Here is a 17,452-nt window from a genome sequence, read left to right as displayed (position 1 = left end):
GCAGGTAACAAAGAAATAGTCTTGAGTAGGGTGCATTTCTTTTGAAACATGACAGCTATAAAAACCATTATTGTGCACCAAGGGAGGGCTCATGGCTTTCTTTTTATCAGTAGAAACTTTTAAGTTTTATACTTTTATAAGACTCAGAAGGATCCTGGTAAGTCCTGAAAATAGGATAAATATATAAAACAAATTCTAAGCATTTTTCTAGCCATCTCATATTCTTCAGACTCTAACATGCCTCCTTACTGCTTCCATTTCACTTATTGTCACAGCTATTTTTTTCCAAGCTCCTTGTGTCCATATTTTTATTATTTTACTTTCTCTTACACATACTTATTTTAGAAAAAATAATCTTGTGTATTAGCTTTTTCCATGCTTCTGGTTTAGTTCATCTGCCCTTCTTTCCCATTCTTTTCATAATCTATTTATAGTAGCTTTTCCTTATTTTCTGTTTTCTTTTCCATTTGAACCAGTTATGTAGGTATTTTACAATATCACCTCCATTATTATGGCATCAAAATTTTTTGAACATTTATTGAAGCAACTACATGAAGTATACTTTTTGATTCTCTGTATCCCAATTCTTTCCATTTTCTACTCCCTTAGTTTTCATTTCCTGTTACCCCATCTCACCGAGCCATCCTGCTCCGAGAAATTGCTGTATTACTGCAAGGGCAGTTTTAGCTTCCAGTATCACCCCCTAATACTGGCCAGGACTGGGTCTAGAATTTTAACTCCTCCACAGGTCAAAGGCTAGACCCAATAAAAGAGCTAGGTACCTAGATGGAACTAAGATGGAAGTCCAAACTATGACCTGATCTGGCTAAACCTGTTTGATTGTAACTCCATTTAACTCTAGCGTTCTGTTTCTGTGCATGACCAGAACTACCCTCAGACAATATCCAAAGAAAGGACTTAGGTACCTAAAAGATAGATGATGTAATGACTAGTTTTTTAGGGGTCAGGTCTTTGGAGAGATATCAGAACCTGCATTAAGCATCTAATATCCCTATACAATGTATGGGTTCCTTAAAATGGTATCCAGGCACCTTGCATCCTAAGGGGGAAGCCACTCAGAGCTAACCAACAGGTGATGTTTCAGACGAGGATGTGTCTGAAATCTGTCCCTTTCTGGAGTTAGGCACCTAATACAGAGCTTAGATTGGCGCTGCTGTTCGTTCTGGAACGTATCAAGCCTGGGCAAACCTGAGGCTGGATAGATTTAAAGACCTGGACTAGATCATTTAAAACAGTGGAGGGCAACTTTTTTGGCCACCCTGATCTTCTTCCCTGGCCCAATCAGCTATTCTGTTTCTGCTTCCTGCCCTATGCATATGACATGCCACACACTACACACAGAGGTTGCCTGTGCCACTTAAAGCACGCATGCTGCCAGTTGGTCTCCCTCGATTTAAAGCATTGGAAATAGTGGTGTCACTCATCCAGGAAACAGAAGATCAGGATTAAATTCTGTCTTCAGTATGAGGAGGGTTAAAACATATATCTCCCACCAAACTGAAAAGGGTGTTAAGCAGCAGGCTATAGACATTTTTTCACTTAGGTATTCTCCACAATGCTGTTGAAGCTGTATCACTGCATATAAAAGCATGCAAGATTCAATAGGCCAGAGAGAAGAAGCAAGATGGAGTATGACTACATTGTTGCTGGGTACGTTTTACCTGAGTGGAAGGAAGGCCTCAGTTCTGTTCCCAAGACTTGGTTTATGTTTTTCACATTATATATCCCGTTGTTGTCTACTGGTTGAGATGCTTCATTGGGTGGTGAAGGATATTGGTTTAAACACCCCAGGCCAAGAGGAGAATTGAATCTAGGTCTCTTGTTTCTTGAACAGGAGGCAGGATTTTAGAAACACCATTTTCTGATCGTTTCCTATTGGCTAGCTCTCAGACACTGCCCACTCAGCATGCTGAGTCTTCAATACCTTGGACCATAGGTATCAAAAAGACTGACTAAAGTTCTGGAATGAAGACTTTGGTTGAAAACTTTGGTTCTCTGGCCCAACTAGACTTCATACAAGAAAAATAAATCTTGTGTGCACAGAAAACAGAAGTTTCTTGATGGCTGGCCCAAGTCTGTGGAATGAACTTGTGTAAGAACTAAAGACTATCACAGACCTCACCACTTCCCATTCTAAATACAAAGTGAATTCCTTTGACCTTGACTTCTTTTATGAACTTATAGCAGTGAGTGTATATATACACATTTTAAAATTCAAAACTGAACACTCTGCTATGTGCATGTCTTCTTCTAGGGAAAGGAGGAGAAAAGAGACATGAAATAGATTTTTGATATGTTGCTTATTGCATTACAGGCAAGCAAGCACATACATGCTACAGTTATGAGCACAGGATAAGAATCTATAGAAATGAATTGACAAGACAATTGGCCCTCAAAACAAAGAACTTTCCTTTATGCCGGACTTGAAGTCACTGAACAAGCAGAAGATGCCTGGAATACTTAGGAATAGAAAAAGTCCAACATGTTTCCCAGCCCACCTAGAGAAGCTTTGCTGTCAGCTCATTTGTGAATAGTAATAGTCTACTCCACAATTCAATGGGAATCTTTCAGCTGATTTCATTGGGCGGTGGATGGGGCTCTGTGATATTTTCTTCATTCATTCATGTGGTAGCATACCAATAGTCTTCATTTCTCTGGAAAAATTACATTTCTTGGAATTATTCTATATAGCAGATGGAAAGTCTTACCTTCCTGGAAAATAGGCTTTTTTAGTCCCTTGAAGTAATGTTGATATCACACAAATATTGTGCAAAGATACGTGGGCTTAGAAGAAGCTAGTTCAGTTGCTGGCAGCTCTGCTACCATGTTGCTATCCCTGAGAAAATTAGCTGAGTTGAACAGCAGTGTACAGTAATCTAAAGGACCTAAATTGGCTCTCTCTGTATATAGCTTAATTGCAATTTTATATACCAGTAACACTGACTGGTGTGAACATTGCAGACTACATTCTGGTCATGATAGCATTCTTATTGGTGACTGAAGCATCTTTGCTAAATTGATTTTTAAAACCTTACACATTGGGGTTGTTTGGCTGCCCAGAGGGTTACCAAAATCACACAAGTAGCTTTCAAAAGTCACAAGGACATAGCAAAGCATACAGACTCAGAAAACATGTGCTCCACAGTTGTTGGTCCTATTGTTGATCCGTAAGGCAAACAGATTTTTTCCTTCTAAATTCTAAACGTCTTGGTCCTTTTATTTATGTAGCAACATAAGCTTTGTTTATGTAACTCGGGTTTTAGCAGAGTGTGTACTCCCCTCTCCAATAGAAGGGGAGGTCAGCAGGGCATACGTGCTGAAGATGGAAACTGCAGCTTGCTCATAGCTTCCCCTTAACAGTGTCTCTGTAAAGGAAGACCAGGTCACAGTATCTTAACTATGTACATGGTTTATTCAGGTGCAGACTAAAAGGGAAGGGAATAGAATAAACTGAATAGGTGATAAAGATAAATATTTACATATAATATATTCAAGTCAGAAAATAACAAAACAGCAGTCCCCAAGACCCATGAGAGATACCTCACCCATGGATCCCCAGAGGGTAAGTATGTCCCAACAATAAATGGGTAAGCACCCCAAAATATAAAGCACAATAAACAGTTAATAAATGCTCCAAAATATAAAACACAGCAAGCAATTAATAAACACTCCAAAATCCTAAATACTGCCCACCCCACCCTCTTCTAGAGGAGTCTCTCTCTCTCTCTCTCTCTCTAGCATAAACCCCCTCTGATGGGGTTATCCACTGTGTCCCTGTGTCCCTCCCACCCTTGCCCAAGAACTCACGCTTCCCGGCGAGTAGGGTCCAGCAAGGGTTCCTGGTGTTTTGTCCACAGCCAAGCAAGTGGCTCCTACAGTAGGTGGTCTATCTCAGTCCCCGCATTGGGTGTGTGGTTTGTTCACACGTCTGGATAGCTTGGCCTTCTCAGCAGGTTGTGGATCTGGGCTGCCTTGTGCGTGCCCAGGGCTGGGGCTCCAGTACAGGCCTGCTGTGGTGTGGAGCCTGTGCAGCCCACAGGCCCTCGCACCCAGCAGTGGGGAATGCGGCCTGAACTGGCCCCTGCCCTCTCCAAGGGCCCTCGGCCTGACAATGACTCACCATGCAGCAGCATCTGCACCAGTGCTGGCCTCGTGCTGGGGTTGGAGACCTGAACTGCCTTGAGTGGTTCCCAAGGTCCCAGTCCCTAGCGGACCCTCTGTGCAGTGATGCCTACCAGCTCACCATGCTGTCTCATGGGGATGCAGCTGTCTGCCACTCCTGTCCAACAGCAGAGTCTTTGGGCTCTTCAGGGTAACTGGAAGCGACTCCTGGGTAGCTCTTCCCCAGCTCTTCCTCAGCCCCGGCTTTTTCTTTCTTCTCCATCCCTCATCATTTCCTCTGCATGCTGTGCACTCAACTCCTTATATACCTTTTCGGGGCTCTGCCCCAAGATTGAAGACTGGCCAATCAGGGGGAGGTAAAGCACAGTCTTCAATTAGGTCCACTCCTCACCTTGCCTGGATGTAGTGGCGGGGCAGACTGTTCCCAAGGCTCCTGCCCTGCTGGTCTCTGATTAGTTGTTTGCCCCACCAATTACTTTGGCAATCTCTAAGCCCAAGGAACCAGGCAAAGATAGGCAAGCCCACCACATTTATATTAACTGATGGTATATTTATGAGGCAACCAGAATATAATCATGACAGCATGGACAAAAATATATATGAAAATATATAGTTCTTTGGGTTGCATGATAGTTACTTCTTTAGAGGATAAAAATATGCATTATCAGAAACAGTTCAAATACTATTATTAGGGGAAATGTCTTATATATATCTTTCTATTAATGTTTAAATATTTTAGTATTTCAGGTTATTTTATTTTTTTGTTTCCCCTTTGTACTGTATTGTATTGCAGTTTCCCCTTTGTATTCCCTTTAGTCCTTTTAAATTAGTGTTTTTCTCAACAGTTCTAGACTCAAGGTACCACTTGTTAGACTCAAGACACCCTGGAGAAAATGCCACCTCTTAGTTTCCATTCATTTTTTTACCCTGGAAAAATAATGCAGCAATTCTACTATCGCAAAGAATTCAGAAGAACCACAACAGGCCAGAATGTTGTTGATAATATGGATACCTATTTGAAATCTCTGGGTTTATCTTGTGAATCATGTGTAGGTGCTTGTGCATCTAACAGTGCTAATACTGCAAAGAACCAACCCTTCAAAAGATTTTACAGCATCAAGGGTGCTGTGGTACCCCAGTTCAGAGTCACTGGGTGTGTCTACACGTTCGTTAATGTGCTTTTGCTACTCTAATGCTCAGTAGTGAAAGCGCTTCCTTTTTAAGTGATGCTTAATGCTCTGTAGCCTAATTTTACTGCTCATTAGTGCATTAGCACAGATTTTTGTCACTCTCATGCACAGTAAAATAGGCTACTGCACATTGAAGCACACGCATAGCTTCAAACCCACTGTTCTTAATATTTGAAATTGGTTAGGTATATTTAACTCTCAAAGCATTTCATGTACTTAGTACCTCTGAGCTGGCTTAAGAATAACAAGATAAAAACTGGCCATGAGTAAATATAGTTTAGAAAGTAGCTTTCTATTTAATCAGAGGAGACTCTGGAACAGTCTTTCAATAAGAATAGTAAGGGCAAAAAGAGTTAACTAAGGGTTAAGATGGAACTTGACAAGTTTATGAAAGGATTGTATGATGTAGTCACCTGTAATAAGGAGATCCTAAGAGACCTCTTCCAATCTTTTATTCTTGTATTCCTGCAAAATAATATGTTTGATGCTTTCATGCTAGGAAAGACTTTACAAATAACCTCTCTCTTGTTATCACATTCTGTGGAACACGCTGTAGTTATTTATATATGCGTAACTACCAGCTGTCTTTTCTCACATTCTTCCCCTCCCCCCCCCCCAAAAAAAAACAACCCACACTGATTAGACACCAAACAAGGAAGGGGCTATAATCACTTGCAACTAATCCTTTCCAAAAGGAGAACAATTAGAGTATATCAAAATCATGAAAAACCAACTGATAGGATTTCTTTTTTGCTTCTGGATTGTTCTTTCACAGCCTTTTTATTTTCACTCTGGGGAAAGGGAAGAGAAATGTATAATAGAAGACATTCCAAGTGAAACCTTGGTAATTGGTGGGTAGATGTTGCTATATAATTATCAATTTGCTTAAAACTTAAAATATTTACCTATGATTTTCTAATACATATACCTGCTATGAAACATTGTGAATTAGATGATGGAAAGGAGGGCATCAAAAAGTGTATCCCTTTTAATTCTGAAGCATTATGCATTGAACTGGAAAGATTGTAATTGGGTGTATGAAATGTCATAATTCATTTTGTTTTGCATATACATAGTAACTTGGTTTGAAATAAAAAACATAAAGCTACATAGTAGGCTAATATTTGTACTTAACAGATTTGTATCTATTGTCTACCACACAGGGAGTTACATTGTACAACGATGGGATATGCATGAACAAACGTTTCTTGAATCTGCTCCTGGCTTGGGAATGTATGTGACCATCACAACTCCTACTGAGGAGGTAAAAGTGTTATTTATGAAAGGCTTTGCAGATTTTTGTACTGATCCTTGGTGCTTCAAACTTCTCCTATCAAAAAGAAACCAACAATATTAAAAACCAGTCTAAAATTAAGGCTTCCAAACCCTTAATTAAGCAGTTTGAATAGTTTGGTGTTCAAAAGGACTAAGTATATACCGATTGTCAGTAAAAATGATAGCAGCAACAGGTTATACAAGAGCAATCAAATATTTTATTTATGTACCTAACTATGGATATAGAAGCCTGATTTTTAAATCTTTAATTAATCTGTTTACATTACTGTTGGATTTGGAAAAAACTTGTCGTCATACAATATTCAAAACCTGTTGAGAGAACTTTTTAAAATAAAAGATTGCACACTGACTACTGAAGCCACATAACAAAGTAAGGAGCTGTATTTGGAAAAATAATGATCATCCAAAATTAATCCCTCCCTCCAAAAGCAAGTTAAGTAAGATGCAGCCAGCAGCAATCCACAGCAATTGCCTGCATTGCCACTGCATGCTCTGTGTTTTTGAAAGTGAGGCCATTTATCGATATGCCTAAATAAGGCCTTAGAAACCAAACTTTTAACATTTGTTTTTGAAAAAATTACAGCCTTACTGCGCTGTACTATACCTGGGTTTTCTACCTTCAGCTTAGATCTAAGTTATTCTGCTTTTCCTTCTCTGAATCACATCTGAAATTCAAGTTAACCCAATGTCTTCAGAAGCTTAAATTAAAAAAAAAATCTTTAGATTGCTGTCCATAAGACAAAAATGAACACCAAACTTGCTTAATACTTACATTATAGGTATTGCTGTCAAAACTGTATGGACCACAAGGAAAATTCTCTTTTACATCCCATGTATCTGGAGAGCATAGTATTTGTTTGCAGTCTAACTCCACAAGGCTTATTTCCTTTGGTGGAAGTAAACTGGTAAGCGAACAGCTTAAATATTTTATTTCATGATAACATTTGTATCATCTAAACTGCCAGGTTTGAAATAACTGTGGGACAACTGTGCATACTGTGCAGAACTATCAGAGCACAATTAATTGCAAGAGTGAAGGGATTATGGAAATATGTCACTGAATTCTTATGTTCAGTATTAACCTCAGATCTGGCAAGCAGTTCCACACAGGTAAACCTTTTAATCTTCTGAATTCAAGGTCTCCTCCCACAACCCCACACAGAACATCCTGCATTACTTTTACTGTGCTCACTCAGTGCTTATACCTAAAATAATCTGGTTTAAATAGTATATCTTGGAGGTGGCAGATGACTCTTTATCCAATACATGCTGTTTCTTAGGGTATGAACAAGATAAAGTGAGAATTAACATGATGAAAGACTTTCTTTTCATTTTCAAGGAGTCATGCCATAGCTAATTTAAAACTGGTACTAATACTAGTACAGCACTTTGAATATTTAATACTTCAAGGCCCTGATCAATAGGATGAACAACCCCTTTGATAAAAATAGTTATATGGGGAAGGATTAGTTAACACAAATGTTGCAAAACATTACTTATCTATTAGTAGGGGTCACTTAATTTGCAATTTTTGTGGCTTTGTCATGGCACAAAGAACTGATTTCTGAGACATTTCCTGTCAGCCCCACCCCTCACCACTAATTGTCGGGGTGGCATATACTGAATAATAATTGAAAATTCCATGGAAAGTAAATTATATCATATAATTCATCATATTATTATAAATCTATAAATTACATTTAAATATAAATGGAAATAGATTATAAACATAATCTGTTATCGGAGGGAGACGGGTACATCTCTGAGGACATTGGATGGCAGAGTGCCCTCCTCCTCTCTGCTGCCAGTGGCTGCAGCAACATGCACACACATTCCCTTTGCCGCTTGTGTGGTGGTACCCTTCCCCACACTGTCGTTACTGCCCTGGTGCCCCAGTTGTGCTGCTTGGGGGCGAAAGGCAAGTTTGGGGACATGGTGTGTGTGTGTGTGTGTATACACTTGTGCATGCAATAGGGATGGATGCTAATGCTATAGAGCCAGCAGACAGGGCAGGCACACAGATGACTTGTCAATTCCTAGCCATGCTTCTGTCCACAAGCCCTCTCACTGCAGGTGAGACCTGTGCATGTTACAGAGGATTTTAAGCCCAAGCATGCAGCTGCTGGCCACATGTGCTAACTTCAGCAATGACTTAACATTCCTTAAAGTTAGCACTTGCTAACTGGAAAGTGTAAGAACATTTGAAAACTTAATTTAAAGATGCATCACTTGAATTTTAAATGCCAGATCTGATTTTCTTTTTAATAAGCACACTTATATATAAGTAAAAATATGATTTTAGAGGGAAGTATACATTATTTTCCCTCAGTTTGTTTGTTAAGAACTTTTTAAAATGTGAAGATTATAAATCAGTGGAATAAGTGTTTTTAATTGTGTTCATAGCGTATTCATTTGGACATTAGAGTTGGAGAGCATCTTATTGATGAAGTCATTGCTCAAGCCAAGGACAAAGTTAATGAAGCTAACTTTAGAGTTGAACATCTAATTGAGCAAATTCATCACATATCCAAAGAACAAAACTATCAGAGGGTATGTATATTCCCTAACATAAATAAGACAGAAAAATGCAGATAAGAATCTGGATTTATATGACATACTATTGGTATTTTTTACAAATGTATTGTTTAACGTAAAAACCAAATTACATTAAAACACTATTAATGCTTAGCCAAATTGGTCCTATTATTTACAGCATGAATTAAAATTTAAGATATGTATTAATAACTGCTGGTCAAACACTGAAGCTGTAAAGTGAAATACAGTATGAAAACTCTGAATTAATGATTATTTCTCGGTGGCAGAGGTGAATTTGTTTTGGAAAGAAAGAGCAAAATCCTTCCATCTGCTTCTACTTTTTACCTCAAAGAACCTAACAGATCCTTGCATTATTTTCAGAAAAAGTAAGCAAACAAGATTAAACATTTAGAATAGAGGATTAAACGTATGAAATAAGACTGAACATCCCAGAGCATGGGATGGTGATGTATCATCCTAAGCAGAGATCAAGGAAGGGATGGTTTGCCTCACAGTCATTTCTCCCCTCCTCATCTCCTTCTGTCTTATGGCTATGGGCAGATGTAGGATTTTAAAAAATGGGGTTTGACGCATATATTTTTCTGCAGTTAATGAGAAACCAGAAGATTTCCTAATATGCAGTGGCCCAGAACTATATTATTCAGTTTAAGATCAAAGCAAAACTAAGTATAACATTATTAGAATAAGCACTAATTTCCTAGATTATAAATTAGGTTTATCAAAGCACTACAAACTAGGCAGAAATAATAAAAAATAATGTTTTATTAATTCTGTAGTCAGTAAGTATACATCTCTTATTCTGATTCATAATACAAAATCTAGTGCAACCAATAGATACAGCACTTCACTTTTACTCACTTCTCCACCCGAGTTCATGTACACCTGAGCTAAAATTACCACACCTGAGTTTATGTTTTTAACTAAAAACAGTCTGCAGAGCTTTGAAACAGGAGAGAGAGATTACCAGGAATGGCTAAAATTGCAGATAGCAAAATTGCAGAAGAAAAAATAGCTTGATTAATGGAACATCCAGACCATTAAAGAGGAGAAAGGATTGTTAACATCTGTGAAGAGAGATAGGCAGGAATTAGGTAGATTATAATAAGCCATGAAGTCAGTTGACCTGCTTACCACTGCCTGAGTAGAAATGCCACTCAGCCTCCTAAGAAGTTTGGGTGGATCAGGAATCATAGAGTGGGGGGCAGGCATAATTGTTCCACTGCACCCCTCTGGATCTTGTGGTGGCATTTAATTTCCCCACTCGGTCTACTCAAAGCTCATGCCCACTCTGGGTCTTCTGCAATTCTTTGCTCACAAAAGTGGGGTATCAAGGAAAGGCAACTGTTTTCTATTGCTTATATGTGAGTTGTGATGGGAGCCACTCAACTATGTGATGTAAGAATACTTTAAAAATCTAGCTATAAATATATAATGCAAATTGCAATGTTTATAAAACTAATTTGAGAATCCAGTGGCTGCCAGGCTGCAGTCAGCTCTCAGTGGTGGCAGCTGTTATTTTTGCACCCATTCCCTCATGTCAGAACCTGGGCTGCTGCCCTGGTTACCCCCACTCCTCCCCATTACTCTACTGCATAAGTCCCAATGCTGAAAACACAGGTCTGAGTAACTTCACATACATGAACTGTTTGTAGAATCGGCGTGTATATGTATCTATCAAAAGTGAATTAAAAAAAACACATCCCTCAGAGAGAGATTGTAATGTAGGAATGAATTCTATATTGATTGAAGTCTTTGTGCCTACAACACGTATAACTTGTTAAATTGAATAGGACTGGACTTTTATAGTTTGTTTTGATTTGTCCTCCTAGAAAAATGGTTTAAGATATAGCAGAAAGTAAGTAAGGAAACCCAAGAAAATATTTAGAACTTGATCCTGATGACATTCATGCAGATTATGGGCTCTGCAATAATGAGAGTGCAAGGTGTATGTAAGATACTCCAATATGGTAACTGCAAAAGGTCAGGGTTATACAAAGCTTCTGGGTGTGACATTCCAGGAGAGAAAAGGGGTAGAGGCTTAGGTACTTAAGGGTATAGCTGAACAAACACATTATCATGGATCAAAAGGGATAGGGACTTAACATACAGTACTGCCAGCTGTTATAACTTTTTGTGCCCCTGTTCTTACCATGCAATAAGTAAAAACTCCACTGCAAGCTGAAGAAGAGCAATGTTGTGCTCCAAAGCTTGTCTAATATTTCTTCCATCTATTCAGTTGGTCCAATAAAAAATATTACCAAAATGTTATCATGGCTACATCACTCCAACTCTACTCCAACTAAGGTGTGGTAACTACCAATTTCACTGGTTAAAAAAAAAAAAAGGTAAAGGAATTAAACGTAAAAGACTTGCTTATTTTCTCTAGCATATGGGGAGAGAATACATAGGTATAAGTATCAAGTACTTATATTATTTTAAAAAATAATATGCCTTTTCTCTGTTCTCAACAGCAACGTGAAGAATACTTTCGACTGACAAGTGAACAAACCAACAGCAATATTCTGTGGTGGGCTTTTGTACAGACATTAATCCTTATCTTGGTTGGCATTTGGCAAATCAAATGTCTTAAAGATTTCTTTATAGCTAAAAAGCTTGTTTAAAAAAATACAAAACCATCCTACATCTACATTACACAATGCACAGCAGAAAATAGCTACATTAATTAAACACTAAATAAAAAAACCATGCAGATATCTGATATTTTTATACCTTCATTTTTACCATATTTCACGTTGTGTAAGTCAGGTTTTGAAGGCCAATTTTTGTGTATGAAAAATCAAACTCGATTTATACACCATTCTGACACTGCTTGCAGCAGGTGGGGCCACGCCATCCAAGCGCTGAGCCTGGCTCCATCCCCTGTGAACACTGATGAGCATCACAGGAAAGGGGACAGGGATGGGGATAGGGAGAGGGCTGTACTCAGTACTTGACTGGAGTAGCCCTATCTCCTGCAAGCAGTGCTGCCGTCCAGCACCAAGCCTGCCCCTGTCCCCATCCCCTGTGAATGGCACTGAGCTCAACGCCACTCACAGGGGATGGGGATGGGCTCGGCTGGGCTCAGCTGGTGCGGACCCATCCTTTCTGAGCAGTGCTGGCAGCGCTACTCACAGGGGATGGGGCTGCAACAGCTGAGCCTGGCCCCAAGTTATATACCATGCCTATGAAAATCCTTATCTTTCCAATCAGAAAACCGGGGGTCAACCTATACACCACGTCAACTGATACACGGTAAAATATGGTACATAAAGAGCTGATATTAAACTATTTTCTGATTGGCAAAATCACATTCTCTGAGAAGAAAAATAGTAAAATAAAACTTAGTAAGTGGATAAACTGTCCGTGGTTGGGGGAGGAATTAGCAATATACAGGCAGTCCTCGACTTAGTCATTCCGACTTGTGGCAATCCGCACTTGCGGTGCACCGCCATTTACGCCCACAATTATTACTTATGGCTCTGGATCCTCGCACTTACAGCACGCTGTAAGCACAAGGATCCAGCACTGTATGTCAGTCTGCTTCCTTATGTGCTCCAGCATGCTCCTGCTTCCATAAGTTTCTGGTATTCTTCTAAGTTTCTTGTATTCTTTGATGTATTCTGATGTGATTAGTGCTTAGTTATGTTCAGTCTGCTTCCTGATGTGCTTAGTACTTAGTTACATACAGTATTCAGTCCCTCAGTATTTCAGTATATTCAGTATTCAGTTCACCCTGGTGAAGGTGTTCCTTCGTCTTCTGATTAAATGAAATTAAATTGTTGATTTAAATATGGTGTTTATGGTCATTTCTGTAAAAAGTTGGGCATCAGGCCCTTGGTCAGGAACATAACCCCCTATTGTTTCTATGGGAAAATCAGATTTGACTTGCATTGATTTGACTTACAGTGCCTTTTCCAGGAACATAACCCGCTGTAAGTGCGAGGACTGCCTATAATCTTCTTAAACCTCACTCATTCCCTCCTATTCCCTTCTCTTGCTCTGCCACCAAAATGACAAAAGAATCATGTGTCTACCTTCCCCTTTCCTTGGGCAAAATCACAATCTTGATTCCCCCATTACCCTCTAAGAACTTGGGTCACACGGTACATCTGTTTGACTTCAAAGGTCCATGTGCCTGTCCTGTTCTCCTTCCGTGCGTTCCCAGAACTGCTGCAACCTGAGCAGCTTAGCAGGTAAACCCAACTAGATGGAAGAATCCAGAAACAGGCCCGAATAACCTGATCTGGTGGTGTGCTCTGAACACACCAAATGGATATATGCAGGATTAGGCACCTCGCAAGCTTTTGATCACTTTCTTTTAAAATAAAGCATTGGTGCCCACCTTTATATAAAAACCTGGTAAATCAGTGCATTTATCCGCCATTTGGTAGATCTTGATTTAACTCCATCTTCAGGATGTTATAACTCCTACTTCTTGCTTCCCAGGAGAATGTTATAGACTTTTGATAGGGTACTCACAATCAGTCCTATGAAAGGTGTCCTCTTGTGCAACAAAGAATGAAGATTCACTGGGCCAGAGAAAGGGATAGAGCATGCTTCTGCAATTTAGCAGTTAGGGACCCCAGGGAAAGGGAACAGTTGAGAGCATGGCTCTGTGCCTTAGCAATTAGGGAATCCATGTGAAAGGGGAGGTTCAGAGTTCTGGTTCCTGCTTCGAAGACTATTTGTGTATTTAATCAAATGGTTGCATAACATAAGGTATGGGTCCCTTGGGGTAGGCAGGTAGGCACCAGAACCCATTATTATAGACCCCGCATTTTCATAAGAAAAGAGTGATCTTCAATTAATAATATGATTAGGTGTTCTGCCAAAAGGCCATTGTTGGATGCTTTATAGATGCATGTAATAATTATGATAAAAATCAATGACGGTTACAGAGTACTGCATAGCAGTTATTACTGAGCTTCTGCGAATAGCTCAAAACAATGAAAGAGTTCATCTTACCAAATGTAATTTAATAAAGGTCGTTACTAAAGGCCATGTTTTGATAAACGCACTTATGAAATTATATGACACTTCTATGAGGAAAAATATTACTCAGTTTCAGCAATCTGGCCCCTGAAAATTAGTCATTCATTTAATCATCTGTTCATCCCTTTTTCTGCCTTGCAGACATGTTTTAGTGTTCCTCTAATTTCTGTTTTCTTGGCAAATAATGCTGAATAGTTCTGTAAATTGTCACGTGTGAGAAATATTATCCAACTGAACTGAATGGATTTCCTGGCAATCTTTGGCTATATATATGTAAGAATATTCATAGTTTCAACTCAGTATGTTTTTTTGTTGGACAGCTATTTTTCCTTTAATTAAGAAACCCTGGCTGTTATTTGTTAGCACTGAAAATATTAGATTTATCAGGAGCTGTTTCTATGATCTAATCATGTAGTCCCCTCAAACTGGATTAGCAAATGAGTTGAGAGTGTTGCTTCTGTAATTTAATTTGACAAGCTTTATTTATAGTCTGTAGAAAACTTGATTTGAAAGCAATAGGGGAATACGATCTATGCAGCCTCCTATCACAGCAAATGGATATTTCCTCACTTTCTACCTTATTTCCCCTTTCCTTCTGTGATAAGAATAGTTTGTATGACAGTATAAACCATATTTACAATGTAATGTTCTGTATTTCCAATGGATTTCATCACGGTGAACTTTAAAGCAAATTTTCACCACGATTAAAATGTCAAAAGATAAGCCGTATGAACTATAACTCAGTTCCAAAATAGGAAGGTTATAAAAACTGCCTGATTTTCAAGAAAAATAAGAACAATTCATTGTTTTTAAAATGACAGAGAAAAAGAATAGAGATGATAAAACTAATCTTAAAACCAAATTGTTATGTATGATTTTTTTTTTCTGCATGAATGCATATTTGAATGACCTTAAAAGGAGGAATTTTTCCTATTAGTTTATAAGAGTTTTATATTGAAGTTCCTATAACAAGTAGTACAGAGTAAGATTTTTGAGAGTCAAAGGACACTTCTTTGGTATGTTCCTAAATGCCACTAGGCAACTGTCTCCATCTTCAGTGCCTCAAGACCTTTAAATGTCTGGCCCGTAATGTCTTTTAAAATTGTGTGACCTATATAAGTGGCCTATATAGCTGTGTTTGCTTACATTTCTGGGGAAGACAAACTAAGTTTGTGAGATGGGAAATACTGAATTTTTAAACTGCTTCTTAAAGAGGACTTCCCTCAAGATAACCTAATTCAAACTTGATTGGACTCAGCTGCATAGCATCAATGTGGGCCTCCTGCATGATTTATCCAAACACTTAGAAGGGAGGTACTGAATGGCAGAGTATGCATAATTCTTAAACTATAAGAATCAAGCCAAGATGTTTCATACCAGGGGTCAACATGTCATCTGAAGGAAGTCTGATTTTCCAGACTCTTTAAGGACATGTCTATACTGCAGTCCAGAGTAGCAATACTTGAACTAGCTTTAAAGTGGCTAGTGTGTGTATTGCTAGCAATGTAGTGCTGGCAACATGGAACTCAGTGAAGGCTGCAAAATGTTCATGAAAGGTTGGACAAGGTGTCAAGTGGTTAGTTTCCTCCTGTGACTGCAGTGTAAAAATAACCTAACTGATTATCTTGAAGGTGGTCATAATTTCCACAAACAGGATATTGTAGATGTTGATTATTATATTGTACATTATATTGTAGACATCCCTGGCTCCAAGGAAAATTTATTTTTCTTTGCCATTTGGCTCCTCATTCCACCTCCAGAAGATAGCGAGAGCCATCGTGTTTGCAGCTCCTGTGTGTATTATTATACTTTCTGTCTGCCTGCCTTTTTTTCTGTCTGTCTCTCTTCTGTCCGTCCTCAGAGACAGATTTTGTTTCATTTACTTTTAGGATGTTAAAGTGAAAGTATGGCCAGGAGGAAAAGTTCTCCAATTTAAACAGATCTCAATCAAATCTCATATAGTGCTCAGTGAAGTGGTTCTCTGTTTAATAGTCAGGAAGAAGGCAGAGCAGGGTTGTGAGCCTTTGGAAATGTCATTTGTAATTTCTGGTAAAGAAAACTTGTTAAATTACTTGTTGTAGAGTGTTCTGTTAAAATCCATATTACAGTGTCTCTTTTGATAGGTAAATATCTACTTAAAAATGAATATTAAGAAGGAAGATTTATAGCTACATTAGTTAAGTGTAATTTATAGTTAACTACAAATAGCTTACCTAGTTTTAAACTATTACACTGGTTGATTGTATTAAAATACTGATAACCAAATGGATAGATTCCCTCTTAAAATTATATTAAAGTTAAATATAAATCAATGTTTCATTAATACTATTAATGTTAGTATTAATTTAGCTCCAATCCAAGATTGAGACTAGTTTGTTTCCACTGTTGATTTAATAATCTGTTGATAATGTTTTGATAATTTTTATACTTAACTTAGTACTGTTAATATCTCTAGGATTTGGTAATATGTCATGAGGTTTAAGAATCTTTCAAGGCCTATGGGGAGCAGTAGCCTATCCAACCAGTAAGAAGCCATAATTAATTAGTGTCGCCCAAGAGTCTACTGGGGGCCTAACACCATACAAAATGCAACCTCAACTGTGGCCACACCTGTATCTTTAAAGACTATCACCAAAAACGACAAGCACACTGAAGACAATTTAAAAACTTGTATTAGAACAGATAAGCAGCAACAACCAAATGTACAATAATCGTAATTAATTAACTATATACAACATTAAAAACTATAATACAACAATCCAATTAGAGCCACTAGCACATCCTATTAATCAGTTGTAACTGAACCCCCAAAATACTTTAATTTAACAATCGTGTCAGGAAAAAGAGATTAATCCTGGAGGGCTAGATCTGAGACATCTGCCCTCTGGAAGCAAAGGAGGGCTGATATGCTGCAGTTGAGCTCAAACAGAGGCGACTGAACCTCAAGTCCATGAGCTGCCACACTGCTACAGGTGCCCCATGCTCAGGACTGCAGGCTTCTGGAAGATCTAGTTCACCCGCCAGCCACAATGATTGTTGCCCTTTTCAGGATCAGTTGTCTCACCAGTATCTTTATTTCTCACACACCTTCTCATCACTATTCTTCACACACTCTGACACAAACTCAGGCTCAGTCTCACCCTCAGACTCACACGCAGACAATCTCACAAGGGTACAGTTGAACAGAATATGCTGCATACAAGAGCACCACATATTTCAGAACCGGGTTTCCATTGTAGTCTATGACTACTAAACACAAGGTGTAGAGGACCAGC

General features: G+C 38.7%; 1 protein-coding gene across 1 annotated transcript; it reads left to right on the top strand.

The window, feature by feature from the left end:
• Positions 1-87: 87 nt before the first annotated feature.
• LOC149869991 (transmembrane emp24 domain-containing protein 11-like) lies at positions 88-14,466 on the top strand. Its single transcript, XM_090035362.1, has 5 exons — positions 88-6,184; positions 6,497-6,597; positions 7,409-7,534; positions 9,033-9,179; positions 11,657-14,466. The coding sequence occupies exons 1-5, from the start codon at positions 6,055-6,057 to the stop codon at positions 11,804-11,806; spliced, it is 654 nt and encodes a 217-aa protein (XP_089891488.1). The 5' UTR covers positions 88-6,054; the 3' UTR covers positions 11,807-14,466.
• Positions 14,467-17,452: the final 2,986 nt, after the last annotated feature.

Source organism: Crocodylus siamensis, chromosome 2, assembly GCF_052110815.1.
Source record: "Crocodylus siamensis isolate JL-2025a chromosome 2, ASM5211081v1, whole genome shotgun sequence".
In the NCBI taxonomy this organism is placed as follows: domain Eukaryota; kingdom Metazoa; phylum Chordata; order Crocodylia; family Crocodylidae; genus Crocodylus; species Crocodylus siamensis.
Note: the sequence above shows the minus strand (reverse complement) of the source record. Positions and strands in the feature narration are given on the sequence as shown.

Bases quoted from the DNA above. Each gene is read 5' to 3' on its own strand.
- LOC149869991 (XM_090035362.1), top strand. From the start codon at position 6,055: ATGAAAAACCAACTGATAGGATTTCTTTTTTGCTTCTGGATTGTTCTT. The intron at 6,185-6,496 runs GTGGGTAGATGT...TCTACCACACAG, and splicing joins AAGTGAAACCTTGGTAATTG to GGAGTTACATTGTACAACGA. The intron at 7,535-9,032 runs GTAAGCGAACAG...TTGTGTTCATAG, and splicing joins CCTTTGGTGGAAGTAAACTG to CGTATTCATTTGGACATTAG.